Source organism: Scardinius erythrophthalmus, assembly GCF_964197995.2.
Source record: "Scardinius erythrophthalmus genome assembly, chromosome: 4".
NCBI classification, from domain to species: Eukaryota; Metazoa; Chordata; class Actinopteri; order Cypriniformes; family Leuciscidae; genus Scardinius; species Scardinius erythrophthalmus.
In genome coordinates, this window is record NC_138224.1 from 7,191,225 (window position 1) to 7,209,788 (window position 18,564).

General features: G+C 38.9%; 1 protein-coding gene across 3 annotated transcripts; it reads left to right on the forward strand.

Moving 5' to 3' along the window:
• The first annotated feature begins 12,528 nt into the window (after nucleotides 1-12,528).
• tmem209 (transmembrane protein 209) lies at nucleotides 12,529-18,486 on the forward strand. Of its 3 annotated transcripts, none has more exons than XM_081364281.1 (15): nucleotides 12,529-12,567; nucleotides 12,878-13,047; nucleotides 13,138-13,196; nucleotides 13,349-13,480; nucleotides 14,252-14,472; nucleotides 14,573-14,771; nucleotides 14,856-15,031; nucleotides 15,144-15,215; nucleotides 15,842-15,938; nucleotides 16,028-16,153; nucleotides 16,274-16,371; nucleotides 16,510-16,624; nucleotides 17,109-17,206; nucleotides 17,296-17,369; nucleotides 17,521-18,486. In XM_081364281.1, the coding sequence occupies exons 2-15, from the start codon at nucleotides 12,911-12,913 to the stop codon at nucleotides 17,573-17,575; spliced, it is 1,659 nt and encodes a 552-aa protein (XP_081220407.1). In that variant the 5' UTR covers nucleotides 12,529-12,567; nucleotides 12,878-12,910; the 3' UTR covers nucleotides 17,576-18,486. The 3 variants fall into 3 exon arrangements, with proteins under 3 accessions (XP_081220407.1, XP_081220406.1, XP_081220405.1); XM_081364280.1 differs by having other exon boundaries at nucleotides 12,561-12,756; XM_081364279.1 differs by having other exon boundaries at nucleotides 12,561-13,047.
• Nucleotides 18,487-18,564: the final 78 nt, after the last annotated feature.

Sequence of the window (18,564 nt, forward strand, 5' to 3'; positions counted from 1 at the left end):
GCACAGAGTGGCTGGCCTGACACTCCGCTTAAAACTCTCAATTGGCACGGGTTGTCGCACTCTCTTCAGAGTGAGCTTGCCAGTCGCAATGAACAATTGTCTTTCCATTTGCATTGACAATCTGATACGAACCCGAAGCCCTATTTCCCTGCCATCGGAGCCTTGCACTCACAGTGGAAGTGATCTCTCAGCTCAACGCCATTACTTTTAAATTTACGTATCCCCTTCCGTTGGTCCCTTCCGCTCTAGAGTAAATGCGAGAAGCTCAGGTATTCACCAAGTTAGACTTGCGCAGTGCTTACAATCTCATTCGTGTTCGTGACAAAAGAAAGACTGCCTTCGTCACCAACACAGGCCATTATGAGTATCTGGTCATGCCTTTTAGGCTTTCTAATGCACCTGCAGTATTCCAGTCCTTCATGAATGAGATGTTCAAGGACATGATTGATGCACTGATACATTGATGACATTCTGATTTATTCCCCATCTTTAGAGAGAGACTCATGTAGAACATGTCAAACAAGTGCTGCAGTGACTGGCTGATCATCATCTTTTTGTCAAGGCAGAGAAATGCGCCCCTATTTTGAAACACCCAGACCCAGCTCTTCCTTTTGTGGTAGAGGTAGATACTGTACATCAGACACTGGAGTGGAAGCAGGTCTCTGTCAGCGCCATGGTTCCCCAACTAAGTTGTTTCTTCGTGCCTTCTTTTCCAGAAAGCTTTCCGCAGCCGAGAGAAATTATAATGTAGGAAATCGTAAACTGTTGTCCATGAAGGTTGCATTTGAGGAATGGCGGCACTGGTTGGAGGGAGCCCAACATCCATTTGTAGTACTCACCGACCATAAAAACCTGCGTACATTCAAGGTGCTAAAAGACTGAACCCTCATCAGGTTAGGTGGGCACTCTTCTTCTCTAGATTTCACTTCTCAGTAATCTACCGCCCGGGTCCAAGAATGTCAAGGCGGATGCGCTCTCTCGCATGTATTCTGGTATTGCTCTTGCTCTGAAACCCCTACTAGCATCCTAGCCCCATCCCTTGTGGTAGCACCAGTTCATTGAAACATCTTTAATAAAATTTCTCAGGCACAGCAGGCTGACCCCACCCCTCCCACTAGCCCAGAAGGACGTATTTATGTTCCTCAAGTTCTTCGCAACAGAGTCGTGCAGTGGGTATATACTTCGCTTAGCTCCGGTCATCGAGGAGAGAGTTGCACTTTTGATGGCCCTCCCTTGCATCTGATGTGACAACCATTGTAAAGAACTGTGCCATGTGCTCAAGTAAAGACTTCTTGTCTGCGTCAGGCAAGCTTACTTCATCCATGACCCATTCCCCATCGTACTTGGTCTCATTTGGGTGTGGACTTCCTCGCTGATCTCCCTCCATCTCAGGGAAACACCACAATACTTGTTATTGTCTGTCGATTTTCGAATGACTGTCATCTAGTGCCTCTCAAAAAGCAACCCTCAGCCCTTGAGACTTCAGAGGCACTGTCTGCCTGAGGATATTGTTTCGGATCATGGACCTCAGTTTACCTCTGTGGAGGTGTGGAGAGCCTTCTGTGAGTTACTAAACATTAATGTGAGTCTCACTTCGGACTATCACCCGCAGGCCAATGGCCAGGTGGAGCGCCTCACCTCGGTTCCAACCACAATCTTTCCTTGGTCTGGTGAGCCTTCTGAACTTCCGGCTGTGGATCATTGGCTTTGGCGCAGCGAACAGGTCTGGGACGCCACACATGTACACCTTCAGCGGGCTATCCGTCAGCAAAAGATCCAGGCTGACCGTCATCGTCGTCCATTTCCCACCCTCCGCCCTGGACAGTGGGTCTGGCTGTCTACCCGAGACCTCCGACTCCCATGCCGAAAACTGAGTCGCAGGTATGTCGGCCCTTTCAAAATTGTCAAACAAGTTAATGCTGTTTCTTAAAAGCTATTGCTGCCATCTCATTATCGTATTTCTCCCACCTTCCATGTTTCCTTGTTGAAACCGGCGGGAGGGCCTGGTCGGGGCGTTGGAGGATCCTGTTCCACCACCTCCTCTTGAGCTAGATGGCCAGACAGCATCAGGTCCACTCTCTGCTGGATTCACGTTTAAGGAGCTGACACATGTACTACTTGTGAGACTGGGAGGGTTACGGACTAGAGGAGTGTTCTTGGGTAGCAGTCAATGACATCCTGGACCCTGCCCTCATCGCTGATTTCCACGCCTGCCATCCGGATCGCACACGTCCCAGACCTCGTAGCCGTCCATGACACAACTCTGAGCGTTTTACCTTGTATTGGATTTCTCTGTGTTTTAAACTGTGTTTTCTGTGATTTAAACACTCTGCACATGGATCCGCATGAGCTATCTGAGTCTTCATCATTACGTGATGAAGGTGAAAGTCAGTTATGAAATGGTGTCTTGAGTAACGCCCTCATTATTCTGATGAATAGCAAATAAAGGTGTCTTTTGTGTTTATGTTTATAGGTTAAATGTGTGTTTTAAATGGAGCACAACCTCCTGTATCTCTGAAAAGAGACATAATGGTGCTCAGATGCAGAGATAACTGTTGTCTGGCATAGTCCATTCATGAAAACAAGATACACTTAAATAAAAGTTCCAAAAATAGGTGTAGAACCATTTTGGGTTCCCCCCCAAAAAAGCATTCTGTAAACGGTTCTTAAAAGAATTACCTTTTTTTGTTTTCCTTAGTAGAATATTTTAATAATCTGAAGAACCTCAACCTTTGTCCACTATAAAGAACCTTTTGTGCAATGAAAAGTTTAGATGTAAAATATTCTTGGAAACATCAATGCCAAAAAAAGAAACTTTATTTTCACACAAACTGCAAATTGTACAATTAGAGAAATATAGACAAAATAAGTAACTCTATAGCTCTAATGGATGCAGTTGATAAATGATTGAAACATTCATCAAGAATGTCAAGAACTAACATGGTAACTGAATGAGTCACAAATTGAATTTATTAAAGATGCTATTCAGTAGCATTATTCAAGACATATAGGCAGAGAGAGGGATGCTTGGCATTAGTTATCTGACTCAGTATCAGAGTAAGAGTAATTTATCACTTTTTTTGAAAATGCTTTAAACTACAACAGTGTGAGATCAGATTCGATAAGAAACCTGTCTCAACGAATGCAGATCTAATGCGGGGAAAAAAACTTCATAGAACATTCTAGGGGTCCTTTTTTTAAATGAATTAAACCGCTCGTAAACATACTTTATCACAAACAAACATAAACCCCATTAAACATCAAAGTATTTTGCCATCATTTAAGACATTTCTCCTTATATAGAACCTTTTTTGGTATAAGGGTTCATTAAAATTGAGTGTATGTGTGTGTGTGTGTGTGTTCATGTATGTCTGTGTCTTATGACAACATGTCAACCCACATCACACTTCACAATGGCACAAAGGTAAAGGAATGCTCAGCTGCCTGGGAAAATGTGTAGAAGCATGAAATTACCTTGATCCAAAGATTCCTGTTGCATGCCGGTTCTGCTGCCAGTAGACCACAGAGAGAGACAGACTGTTTGTCTCTTGTCTGAGACAGGTTAAATGTAATGTAGATCTTACTTTTATTATGGTCTTATTGCATCAGCAGTTGGCAAATTCGGACTGTATGTTGATGTTTTAAAGGAAGATACCTACTATAAGACAGAAACAATGCAGCAGCAGCCAGAAACAGTGAAATACACAGTTCAGTGAAGACATCTAGCTATTCAATTAACCTAATTCAATAGGCTGCAGTACTGATTGCAGTGTGTAGTACTGTATGTTACTCTAAAAAAGTTATTAATTACTATCTACTAATTACATCTTCAACAGTGTAATTACTAATTACTCTCTCTAAAAAGTGTTACTTATTACTAGTTACTTTCTAAATCCCATATCAACCTCGATCAGTTGAACAATACAAGGATAGACATGAAACGTTTAATTCTTTCAAATATAAATTGCATAAATTATTCTTAAACTGACCAAAGTATTTAAAGGGAGAAGGTTACATTAAAACTTTAGATGTTAAATCCACTATTGTTTTATATAGAATCGTTCTATAGTTTTCTATAGTATAATATTATATATGCTCTTAATGCAATTATATTAGAAGTAACTGTATTAAATTACAGAAAAAAATAAAAGTAATCCCTTTCTTTAAGATTTCAAGGGAAAAGTAATGAAATTACAGTAGCTAATTAATTACTTAGTAATGCATTACAGGTACTGACTGATTGTGTATCGGGTTAAGTTATTAATCTTTTACATAAAACTCACCCTTCATTCGACCAGGCTTCCTACAAGAATATCTCGAACATGACATGACATGTAGCTGTGCCAAGCATGTACTGAATGCATTTTTATGCAACTGTACGTTTTTTTGCACAATCAGGTTCGAGACAGGTGACTGAGTGAGTGAGTCATTGAATAATTCACTCAACACGATTCGTTTAAAGACGTTGGACGTTCGTCTAATGTTTTTTTTAAATGTTACTACTCGTACTACATTATAACTTAATGGGAACATTAGCAAAACGTTCTTAGAACATGTTTTTGTTTGCTGGGTATCTTTTATTTAACATTATTTATTTTTGATTTGCAAAATAAAAATATAACCATAATATTAATACATTTTATTGACATTTGGTCTAAAATATTGTTACATCTGTTGTATGAATAAAATCATTAGTTTTAGGAGATCAATGAAAGCAATATTTAAGGTCGTCCATCTTGAGTATATGGACATTACACGCCTCTACTGGTTTCTCCTTCTTGATAAGAGAGAGAGAGAGAGAGAGAGAGAGAGAGAGAGAGAGAGAGAGAGAGAGAGAGAGAACAACAGGGTGGGGTGTCCATACAGTATAAAGGGAAGCCTGGCTTCAGTCATAAGCAAAGAGTCACATAGGCTGGATTTCTGGAGAATGAGATCACATCCTGAATCTCCAAACAGAGGAAGATCAGTAGAAACTCACACGTGTTTTGAGGAAACACTACAATGTGAACTAGATCGCACTTGTGTGTGTGTATTTTAACAGTTTGGCTTAAGCCTAGTCCCAGACTAAAATGCATGTTTGAGCTGTCTTAACTGAAAGTAACTTGTACTGATATCAGTGCAAGTTACTTTCAGTTTAGACAGCTCAAACATGCATTTTAGTCTGGGACTAGGCTTAAGCCAAACTGTTAAAATATCTTAAAATATGTCAGTGCTTTTGTTTTGTCTCAAGATGCACCAGTAATGTTTTCTTCTAAGGTACATTTATAAAAGCTACTTAAAGCAACAACATGGAACTTTTCAACCTTCATAATATATTTCCAAGACCCTTGTGATAGTACATCGACTTACAATAGGTTGAATGAGACGTCTGCCAGAGCCTGACGGGGTCTGTATCGCTTTTACTGGCACTATGTAACTTCGCGGTGCGGGTAGTAACCAGAGCTCAAAAAGAACTACAAAATTCGACTGCTTTACGGCATACGTCACTTCGCCCAACACTTCCTCAAATGTGGCCAACCAGCGCGTTTGTTTTCGTGCGTCTGTTTTCGTCATGGCTGAAGCAGCAGCGAAACGTAAGAAGTCCAAGGTTTTGTCGGAGTAGAGTCGGAAGAGGAAAAGGGAGAGTGATAAACTGAAAGGCAGGACGAGGATCAATATTGGTCGAGCGCTTGCTCGCTGGCGTGAGCTAATGGAGGAGGAGTGTTACCAGACCGATGCTGACTTGGCCGTCATGCTGTTGAACTAGTAAGTAACTGTAAATTGCTTGCATACTATCTTTAGTTTTTCTAATCTGTTGTCTGCCTGGCTACGTTACGGAAACTATCTGGTCCTCCATTTATTTATCTTCATGAATCAGCTAGTAGATGAGCGAATTATCAATCTGGTAGCTAGTAAACACTAACATGCGTTAGTTTTAGATGGTTAGGATGCTATCGCTATTATTCTCGTTCAGATTTGAGCATTGTAATCGACATGCAAATCGCAAATGTTTGAGTTAAAATGTTTAGTCTACTAAATATGTATAAATTATAAAAGGAGGAAGATTAATAATATTATCATTGCCCATATGAAAAAAAGCCTACATGCTTCATATACAGTAACCGTAAATCATTTTACGACAGCGGTAATGGACAATTCCGCTTCCAACCTGTAGGGCGACCGCTGAGGAAAAGTTCCATGTTGTTGCTTTAAATGTCCTAATTGAACTAAGGCCTAATCCTAATAAGCCTTGTCTATGAAACTGGGCCATTATGTCTTTTAGACAATATAATAAGCGTTCAATCTCCATCCAGACCAAACCAATTTAAAACGAACTAAACTAGAGTGTCTGGTTTGCACTCATGTAAAGTTCACTTTCTAAGCAGAGGCCCCACTCGTGTCTGGAACATGAAGGATACAGTACAGCTGGAAAGATTTGATTAGTCACAGACTTCTTTGTGGGTGTGGTCCCATTGTAGCAAGCAAGCTGATTGGTTATAAACACCACTTTGGAATTTAGTCTCACAATAAACAGCACTTGACTCAAGGACAAAAAGGAAATGACCAGGAAGAGACTGACATTCAAACAAAAATCACCAGTTGTTTTCTAAACTGCGCTCAGATCAAAGCAAACCTCTGATTAGTCACAGATATCTCAATGCAAAACAGCAGAGGTTGATACAGAGGGTACATGTTTCTCAGCCCAGCGCTGTGTGTGATGGTGAGGAGGTCCTCCAGCCTTCCTCCACATAAAGGGCCCTCTGTGAGCCCGCTAGAGCTTTAGCTTCTAATTCTCCTGATTGGCTTATTGCTTTATTGAATTCTACTGCAGAATCCTTGAACTTTGCTGACGGCATGCGGCCACAAACCAAGAGGCCTGTCACCACTCCCGGATTCAAGAGAGCATTTTACATGAAGGCATAGCAGAGCGAATTCAGACTTATGTGCTGTTTCATCCAAATAAGGAAGAAGACAGTGTTACTTTTGAACATCTCCACATTGACACTGACTGTATACACTCTCACAAATAAAGGCTTTTTATTGGCATTGATGATTATATGAAGAACCTTTAGAATCCATAGAAACTTTCCATTACACAAAAGGTTCTTTATACACTAGTGGGAAAAGGCTCTTTAGATCAACTTTTTAGACAATTATTTGTATTCATTTTTGTTATACAAAGAAACAACACAAAATACAGAACAATTAAAACGTTCCCCATTCAAACATATTTAATAAAGTTAAATGTATTTACAATAGTAGCCTACATTTATATACAGTATATATTTACAAAAAAATATATTTTGGGGGTCTATTTTGCAGTCTTTTTCCTTTAAAAAATTAAATTTGATGAATTTCATGAATTTGTCTTTCTTATGGATTGAGAACACTCACAATCACCTTTTGTTTATTTATGTTACCTGCCCACATTCCAATTCATATCTCTGTATTGGGGTTTGATGATTACATAATCTCTCATTCTATTTAAACATTCCAGCGTTATCAGCAGGAAAAGGCATTACAAGACCAAGATCAAGATGAGAAGTTGATGACCATATCCTCAGCCTGTGATCTTCATAGGGATTGGTCTTTATTATGTAAATGGCTGGAGGATTCATGTTTTTCCATGGTAAAGATTAAAAATGAACACGTATGCACTAGTCCAGCCTCCAAGTTAAAACTGGAAAGTAAGTTTGTTGGGACAAACTTTTATGTTGGCTTGACAAAGCCTTTTCTGAATGTTGTATAAGCTTCCTAGCATATATTATCATGTTGCTAACAAGTTTTAGTATTATTTTGCCTTTTGCTAACATGTTTGTAGCATGTTTTACTACATTGCTAGCATGAATTAACATGTTGCAAGCATTTTTATTGTGTTGCTATAGAATTAGAATGTTACTAACATGTCTTACCAATTGTGCTAGCATGTTTTAACACATTGTATGTTTGAACTGTTGCTGTTTTAACATGTTGTTAACATGATTTAGCATGTATTAGCACATTGCTAGCATGAATTAGCACATTGCTCTCATGATTTTGCATGCTTCTAGCATGTTTTAGGACAAAAGTGTTGACCCCCTCAATGAAAGTCAATGGGATTCTTCGTGTTTTTGATAGTTTGTTTAATGAAAACCTTAAGTCCGATCCATTAGAAAAGGGATAAGCTAGCAACTCAAGTCAGACCAGTCTGAAGATCTGATCCAAGTTTGGTGGTTGTAGATTTAAAACTCTAGGATACTGACTAAATATTGTCTCATCAGAAGAAGAAAAAGAAGCTTAAATAGTAGGTCAGTATTTTGGCTTTGTATCAAGCCAACATAAGAAATGAAAACAAGAAATCTTGTCCTTTAGTTAACTATAATAACCCAGTCTGGAGCAAGGTCTCTGAGTGTGTGCAAAAACATCCAAAAGTCTCACTTCAAAAACTCATAAAACCAGAAAAATAATGTTATGTTCAAACTGGGTTCCACAGTGCCCATATACTCTCCAAGAATAGAATTCCCATTCCAGCATGGGCAGATCTGATTTTCCCATGATTCAGTGAAAAAATACTGCAGTGTTTTTGGCATAGAGCTATGAGTTATTCTGCATGTGTTATTCCTCCACAACATATTCATATTACAGCACCACTCTCTGATTGCTGAAGAAAATCAGCATTAATGGAGAGCTGATGAGAATGACTGTTTCCTAAGACTCAAATAATTCATTCCCACATAGATTGCTTGAGTTTATCTTCACAGATAGTCTAATAATAACTGATGCCCCTTGGAAAATCTCTTTTGACCTTCTCCGCAGGGTCAAGTCAGAGGAGGTTCTTGACCCTTCCCAGCAGCGACTTATTTTGTGAGGAGCAGCAGAGATGTTCTTCCATTGTTAATACTTGAATGTCTGTGAAAACTGGCCTGCATTGACCTACTCATACTGTATATGAGAGGGAGAGAGGGAAGAATAGCAAAGAAGAGAGATTTCCCTGATCTTGAGACGGCTCTTCCCAGGACTGTGGTGACCTCTCCTGGGATCAAATTCTCCAGCCGGTTCCGGACACAAGTTCCATATCTGGAAATATATAATTGCTTCCTCAACAGATATATTCATCGCTCTCTATAGTGATGATGCCACTTTTTAAAGAAACACATAATACGCATGACATCACCAATTTCACAAATTTGCGTTTTTGTAGTTGAAACGGATAAGATAACGGTGTCGTTCTTTAAAAACGTGCTCTTTGAAACCTATTTTCAAAAGTTTGCATTTTCAGGCTCTCAAAACGCCATTTTCGTGTAAATGAGGTGTTAAAACACATAAAAAAGTTTTCAGTTTTTAGTTGAAAACGACCCCTTAACTTCTGTTGTCTGGATTATCTTGTTCTTTGCCTGGATTTACTTCTGTTATTTTGTTTATATAATCTTTATTAGGCCCCGAGCACCGATGGTGTGAGGACCCTATTGGAATTGCTTCGTTTATACTGCATTTGGATCCCAAGTCCTGTATTTACTAAAACAGCCACGTCGCAATTTCCTACTCTACAAAATCCTTTTTTGAAAGTTGAAGGTAATGTGTTTCATTATATTTGTTATGAAGACGAGATGGAATTTTATTTCAGTAGTTTAAAAAATATTTAAACAAATTAAACTGAAAGTTATATGCATTACTTATAAAAAAAGGAACGTGTAAATTTAAATTTAAAGTAATGCGTTACTTTATCGTTACATCAAAAAAGTAATCAAACGTATTGCACGTTACTTGTAATTCGTTACTCCCAACACTTATTAACAGGTGGATCTGACTGGCTTATTAGAAATCATTTAAACGTATAGGTTGGCAAGTTCTTTGTGCCTCGTTATATCAATTAAGTTTGAACAGTGATGATTCAGCATATTTTTAAAAAGAACTGTGTGAATCACGTCAAGAAGTTTAATGTATAAACACATGTTCATTATTTAGCTGACAACCCTGCCACAGATATTTGGGTAAACAGCACAATATGCATGTGTGCATTATATTTTAGACATGTCAGCATATTCAGTCCCATTCAGAATTTGTCAGTCAGACAACTTTTCGTACGATAAGGGTTAATGGTATGCTCATTTAGATTAGAATCTAATTTTGACTGCATATTCCACAATGGAATTGCATTCATCACATCATCAGTTTCACAGCCAGGATGCCCTGCATGGAATTCTGGGATATGGTTAAAGGGCAAGTTAGTAGCAAAGAACAAGAGTGTTTAGAATTTATGAGCAAATTTGCAAAGCTTACTCTGCTCTTTCCCATGGTAAGCTGAATGACATCACTGGCCAATACATTGTCCATCGGCTGAACAAACCCACAGATGCAGATAAAGACACTGGCAAATTTTGCTACAGTGAGGTAATGTGGTGTTCTGCGATTGCACATTGATTCAGGACAGTGCTGCAGTCAAATCAACGTGAAACATTAACAGCTCTGTGTTACACACGACTCTTTTGGCACAAGTCAGCAATAGTCAGAGCTCCGCTGACTGGATTCATCACAGTGTTGGCATGCAAGACTAATCTTGAGGAAAAAGCACACAGATGCCTTTCAATTATAGGCAGTGAGTGATGCAGCCAGCCATGGTTATTATAGTTAGAAAACTTAAACTAAACAAATATTACGGTCTACTTTAGACATTCTACTAACTATAACTTTGTAACTACATGCCAGCAGTCATAAAAGTATTATTAGACTGCCTGCTTAATATCTGCTAACACTTTATTCTGATGCTCCCCAACAGACTAAGCTAAGCTACTGCATGTCAACTTATTCTACTAACCCTAACCTAACAGATATAAAATAAAAACTAAAATAACACTGGTGACAGCTCTATAAAGACAAATGATCATTGAAACATAGTTTAGACCTCAGTGTTCCATCATGCAAATCATTATAGTCTGCAAAAGACATCCCTTGAAAGGCTCCAGATTATCATGCCAAACATCTTAAGGATGTACTATATATTAACTTAATAAGGCCCATTTTAAAAGCATTGGCTTCTGTTGAGAAATTAGCATTAGGCTGCTGATTAATTGGATCATCGTGTCAGGAAGCGCCAGCAAGACCTTCAAAACACACACACACAAGCAAACAAAACAGAGCAGCTCTTTACATAATGTGAAAATAGTTCTGATAATGTCAGAACATGGAGATGGTGTAACGTTTGTTGTCTTGGCTGTTGGAGGTGGAATGTGAAGCAGATCAAACGGCTCTGCCCAGGGGCGCACTGGATCAGATTGCATTTTGGGTTGAGGCCCTTCATTCATTTGTGACATTTACAGTCGTTTTCAGCCCTAGCTCCACAGCATCCCTAAAACTGGGCCCCTCGTCTTTCTGGAAAATCCCTGTGAGCATGTGTCTGGCTCCACTTGTGTGTTCCACGCTGGTGGAGGAAACGGGCCAATTACGGAGGCAAGAACTCAGACGTATATGATGTCATCGCTCACACACACACACACACACACACACACACACACACACACACACACACACACACACCCTTCTAACTGTGCTGTAACAAATTGTTTTTTTATTGGCATGGTTCCATGAAAGAGCTTTAACATCCATAGAACCTTTCCTTTGCACAAAAGTTTCTTTAGAATGGAAAAAGTTATTTAGATTATTAAAATGTGCTTTACACTAAGAAAAACACACAAATGATAAAATGAGAGATGTCAGCTCTCCTTTACTCCAGGTAAAGCCTAATGGTCTCCATCTTTATCACAGCTGTGGTATGAAGCAAGACTGAAAGTTGTAGGCTACCCATTTTCATGAGGGCAAAATGGTTTGCACAGTGTCTTGCTGACCTCTGGTGTTTAAAACCGGATTTGCAGGGAGTTTGTTGCATATATATCAAGCAGATTTGCTTTTAAAGGCTTAGTTCACCCAAAAATGTGTAAATACCCTCAAATTGTTCCAAACTTATGTGAATTTATTTCTTCTGTTGAACACAAAAGAAGATATTTTAAATGTTGGTAACTAGACAGTTGACGGCACAAAAAATACCATGGAAGTCAATGTGCCGTCAATTGTCTGGTTACTAACATTCTTTAAAATATCTTATTTTGTGTTCAACAGAGGAAAGAAACTCATACGGGTTTGGAATAACATGAGGGTGAGTAAATGATGACAAAATTTTCATTTTGGGTGAACTATGCCTTTAACGTCTGAATTTATATCATATTGTAAATATTTAAAATAGATACAAATACACTTTTATTATTTAGAACAGCATATGATTTTTTTATAACTTATGCAAATAAAATCAGTTGCTCCTTTCTGACAAATAAATAATAATAAAATAAAGTGTTTTTCAATCATCATATCAATTAACACGAAATTTAAGAAAATCCTCATGTAGATAATATATTAAAGATAATATATTCAAACCATTCTGAGCATATCTGGTTTATCTGATGTCCATTTACAAACTGGTTTGGAGCTGCAAAAGCCTGAGTCCATTTTCTCACGTTAAGAGACTTTTATTTTGAAAGGTTATTCAAAAGTAATTTATTTGCTGCTGTTTTCACTCTTTCTACTTTACCGCGTTCATGCAGGACTGATTTAGAGGAAGTATGTATCAGACACATTTAAATAGAGTTTAGATGCAGTTTACCCATGAAACCTATATATTCTTTCGTGTTTTGTTTATTGTCGCCTGAGTTCTCCAGTGTAGAGTTTGCTAGGGAAGTATTTTAGTGCACATAATGTAACTCAACATTACAGCTCGTTAACATGGACTATGGTGTCACATTCACAATTGTATAGTTTTATTTTCCTTCAGACACAAAACAGTGCAGTCTTATTTGAGTCGTTCAGATGCCTTGATATTTATTATGTGCCTTTTGTTATAGTCTGTTTATATTATCTGTTTTATTACAAGAACTTATGGTGTAGTGGAGGTTCTGGTGCAGATATGACCCCATCAAAGGAAGGCATGATCTCCCTCATCGACAAGACCATGAAGCTTAGGAAGGAGGAACAGGCACGGCAGGTTGTCCTGGCATGGGCTGTGCTAAATATGTCTCTGGCTGGGATGATCTATACAGAGATGTGAGTTCATAGTCATACGTGTTAAAAATTATTGTCCCTAATCTGATAAGTCTTCTGAACCACATGTAACCAAGTCACCTTGTCTTTTAGGTCTGGAAAGCTTCTTAGTAGATACTATAACATAACTTACTGGCCCATCTGGTATATTGGTAAGTATATAATAATATCTCAAGGGTGTCAGTGATCTAGTACAAGAGTTTTCAATCCTTTAGATGCCACACACACCCAAATATGATCATCCTCATTGATGGACTATCATTTAGTATATTTAGTATAATCTAACTATGGTTTTCTTGGACAGAACTTGCCATGGCTTCCCTGTTCAGTCTCAGTGCGCTTTTTGACTTTTGGAAGTATTTCAAGTACACTATGGCCCCAACCACGATCGCCGTTAGTCCAGAACAGCATCAACTTCTTGGACTCCGGGGCTCAGGTGAGTTATTGGGCATCTGTAAGAATGTGTTTAGGGTAAAAACAATCATTCATAATGCTTATTTCTCATATCAATGCAAAGACAACAGATATAGTTAATTCTTGCATACGTTTATAATGAATTGAATTAAAGTTGAGATGGAACGGAAGTTGCAATAGTCTTCTCTTTCCTATCGAGACACAAGTGACCGAGTGAAACGGCTTCTCGAAGAAGAATAAATGTTGGACGGGACTTGATTTTGTTCATTGGTAATTGATTGGATGGTTGTGGTTTGCTATTGGTCGATCTCATGTGAGTGACCGGTTGTCCCACCCTCATGCCAGTAAACACATCATCAGAGAAGAGATGTCGCTGCATAAGGGAGGGGGAAGTTATTTTGATTACAGACTATTAAGGTGATGATACACAGGGCAACTTTTTGAGCAAGTTGCTGGGCAATCTTGCCGAGCGATTGTTGCTTGGGCACTTTCCCATTGAAAATGGGCAATACATTTCTATCTGGATAATTTAGATCAGTCGTGGGCCCTGTGTCTCTTCTGGTTGCCCCTTGACAGCAACATTGCCCAGCAACATTGCTCAAAAATTTGCCCTGTGTATCATCACCTTTAGAGCACATGGAAATTACAAAAAATGGGATGAATATAATAAATCAAAGATACAAATGACAATAACAGTGCTTTAAGTTTTTCAAGTACAGTAGGTCTATTTAACAGTATTATTCAAGTAAGAAATACAATGTTCAAATGCATAATTAAAATGATTTTATAATAGGGATTCAAGCCTCTCCACCTCAGAAACAAGAGAAAAAAGAAGCTCCTGTATCAGTCCAGTCATCGCCCCTGCAGGGACAGAATGTACTCAGTTTTAGTCCTGCACGACCCTCAAGCACCAGCCCCAAGTTTTCCCCCAGCTGTGTCTCTGGGTTCAGTCCACCTCTGAGCAGCCCTTCTTCAGCAGGAGGACCCTTTTCACCCTCCATGGCATTTGGCAAGGTTGAGTACTCTGAAATGCTTCTTTAAAATTGTGTTGTCACAATGTTTTATTCTACTCACGCACCCACTGCATTTCCCTTTTTACTTTTTATGTCTGTAGGTGCTGAACTATAGTCCAAGTTCTTCTCCGTACCCAAGCAACCTCGGGCCGGCAGAAGGCACCAGTCTCCGTGCTCGTTACCGCACATCCCCATCCGTCTTTAATTCACCCGGAGGTAAGGAGGACTACATCGATGACCTAAAGACTTTGGAGAAGTTTTTGCGTATGGAGGAGGAGAAAAGTCACCACAGTCAATTGGGTAAGAGGCCTGGGTGCACATAAAGGTGTTGAATCAAACTTTGGCTGTGCTAAGACTTCGGCATTGCAATATTTTCTTATTTAGGAAGTCCAGAGTCAACATCTCCAAGACACAGTCCATCGTTCTGGAACTACAATCGTTCAGTGGGGGATTACGCACAGAGCCTGAGGAAGTTTCAATACCAGCCGGCCTGCCGTTCACAGGCACCATCTGCCAATAAAGACGACACAGAGCTGGGCTCCAAACAAGCTGCTGAAGAGGTGAGGGTGAAAGGAATAGCACAATTTCAAAGCATCTTTGTTTAATGCTTTTGTTTAGATTCATTTCAAAAACCATTTCTTTAGTGTTTTAAAGTAAAGAGATTTATTACAGGTCTGGGCAAGAATCACGAGAAGTCGTGTGGTGACGGATAATATTGACAGCTGGACTGCTAAGCTGAGAAATGTGAGTCCATCCATCCTAAATTGTCCAAAAATGTTCATCCATCCATCCTAAATTGTCCAAAATTTCCATTCATCTATCCATCCATCCAAAGATTTCCATCCATCCTAAATTGTCCAAAATTTTCATCAATCCATCCATCATAAATTTTCCAAATTTCCATCCATCTGTCCATCATAAATTGTCTAAACTTTCCATCTATCTGTCCATCATAAATTGTCCAAAATTTCTATCCGTCCGTCCATCCTAAATTGTCCAAAATTTCCATCAATCCGTCCATCCTAAATTGTCCAAAATTTCCATCAATCAGTCCATCTTAAATTGTCCAAATTTTCATCCACCATTCATCATAAATTGTCCAAAATATCCATCCTAAATTGTCCAAAATTCCATCCATCCATTCATCATAAATTGTCCAAAATATCCATCCATCCTAAATTGTCCAAAATTTCCATCCATCCATCATAAATTGTCAAAAATTTCCATCCATCCATCCTGAATTGTCAAAAAATTCCATCAATCCGTCCATCATAAATTGTCCAAATTTCCATCCATCCGTCCATCATCAATTGTCCAAAATTTCCATCCATAAATTGTCCATTTTTTTCTCTATCGACTTATTATTGCAGTGGATAAATGACACCATTCTAGTTCATCTGGTCAGAGAGATGGACTCTGTCAACAGTCAGCTCAGGAGGATAGGCTGCCCTGAGCTACAGATCGGAGGTAACCATCTTTTCTTCCAAAGATATTGAATTGTAAATGTTTGAGTTTACTTCATTATGTCTCACTTCTCTTTTCCTTGTTTCGTGAAGAGGCCAGTATCAGCAGCCTCAAACAAGCTGCTGTGGTCAAAGCCTCTGCAATTCCCACCCTCAATGCCATCGTACAGTATCTGGACGTCACACCAAACCAGGAGTATCTTGTGGAGAGAATCAAGGGTGAGCAGAATACACAATTCACTGATATTATCAATTGCGCTTCGACTTGACGGAGTCCATTATCATGAACAGGGATGATGCCCCTGTGTGTTCATTTGTATCACTGCTCTTGTCTTGCAGAACTAGCCCACAGTGGCTGCATGAGCTCTTTCCGCTGGAACGGAGGAGGAGATCTGAAAAACCGCAAATGGGACACGGACCTTCCGACAGACTCTGCTGTGTGTTCTTGCAAACATTTGCAGCATTTCATAATTTGTTGCATTACCAATGTATTACAGTTTAGAGGAGATCCATAATAATGATGCAGTGCATTTATTTTCACTCTACACTTACACAAACACTTCTGTGCTCATCAGATCCTGATGCATGTGCTGTGTACATACCTGGACTCACGGCTCCCGCCACATCCTAAGTATCCTGACGGAAAAACCTTTACGTCCCAGCATTTTATACAGACACCAGATAAACCAGGTATGCTCAGACAATGTGTTGCATTGAGTTTTATACAGCATTTTTAAAGAGTTAAAGTTTTATTATACTTGCTTTAGTGTGCAATGTTGCTGTTTGAACATGAAAAGGTCTGCAAGTTCAAGGTCAAGCACAATGTCCCTCCAAAGGGAGTTCTTCTCTATATCAGTGTGCACTGAACTCCCTGAAACGCCTCTGTTGTAGTATATTAAATCATTCCTGTCCAAGGCATACACAAAAAAAGGTGTGAGGCCAGGTTGAGTTAAGTTAGTTGGAAGTTGAAACTCGCAGTTATGGTGTGAGGTGGGACATTTCTCAAAAATACTCAATCACAACACATTGGTCCAGCCGACCAATCAGAGCACATTGCACTTTTCAGAAGGAGGGGCTTCACAGAGACAGAAACTAAACAGAGCTGTACTGACAGACTGGGAAGAGGTGCTGCAACAATGTCAAATATGACATTTTATGTGTGAATTTCTAACAGATGTGTCCAATGAGAACCTGTTCTGCATCCATCAAAGTAGCACAAACCCTCCTCATTTTCAGCTTGTCTACCAGGGACACGTCTACAGCTTGCCCAAGGTGAGTTGATTCTCTCCAACCATATTTACAGTGAATGAACTCTTCTGTTCTTGTGACTTATTATGCTTTCTTCCCCCCTCCTCTCACAGGGCAGAAATAACTTGTTCCATACCATCCTCATGTTCCTCTACATTATCAAAACCAAGGAGTCTGGCATGCTGGGGTGAGTTTAGATCCATCATGTTATTTGTGATCTGCTTGCTTTTAAGGAATTATATGGCTAAAATAGCTGTTTTTACTTTGATGCTCTCAAATGTTGTTACATTGAAGTGCGAAATGGATGAAACCTTTTCCACACTTTTTTTTTGCAACAGGAGAGTGAATCTTGGTCTTTCAGGAGTGAATGTACTCTGGATCTTTGGGGACTGAGATGGTCATGTTTGCTGCTTGGAGGAAAACACTGCACAAGCCTTGAGATGTGATAGACTTTTTTACCTTTACATTCTTGTGATGTTGAATGTTTTTGAATAGATGCATTGTACTTGCAAACTTGATGCAAATACAGATTAAGCACAGAAAGTCGTTTTAGCTGAAGAAAATGTTTTTTAACTTCAATGCTGAGATATTTATGGCTTGAAACAGTCAAAATAGACCATTGTTCCACTGGATTTTGTATAAATATTTTTTTTTATTTTTTTCATCATACAAGAAAAACAATGTAGTTATACATGAATGTAAATTCTTCCAAGCTAGTCAGAGTGGTTGGCCACTGCAGGAGTTACTGGTAGTTTTTCTTCACACTTTCTTTTCTGTGTGAATGAACACCTGTTACAACCATACAACCATGAACAAGCATAAGACAAATTTACTTTTGGTGTAATGATGTTCATTAACTTGCTCTCAATGAAGGGCTTTTCTTATTTCTCCTCACTATAACTTTTACAATGTACAGAAGAGCTTGGAGGATAGGTGATCCTGATCTTTAGTGCCAAATTACATAAACAACAAGTGTTTATGTTGTTTGTATTTTGTATCGTGTCTGAAGTGAAACTTGAAGTGAAATGAGCTTCCACTTTTGTCTTTGGTTTTCAATTTAATAAATGCCCAGCATTGTTCATTATATTTATAACTCTATTCCTTCGGTTAACCACTGGATGGTAGTGCTGCACTCCGCTGGGTGATTATAAATGATAGGAACACAAGTATGTGCTATTTTTATAGTATTTGCAGCTTCACCAGTTCTACAACTGGAATTTCCTAGAATTCCAATGTGAAATTGCTTTATAATGTTCATGCATAAGGTGTGAGAGAATAAAAAAAAGTATTTTAAGAAGCCTCCCAACAGTGGTCAAACTGTTACAAACCTAGTACCATGCTATTCTTTGAAATTAGTATCATATGGTAATACCAGGGTGCTT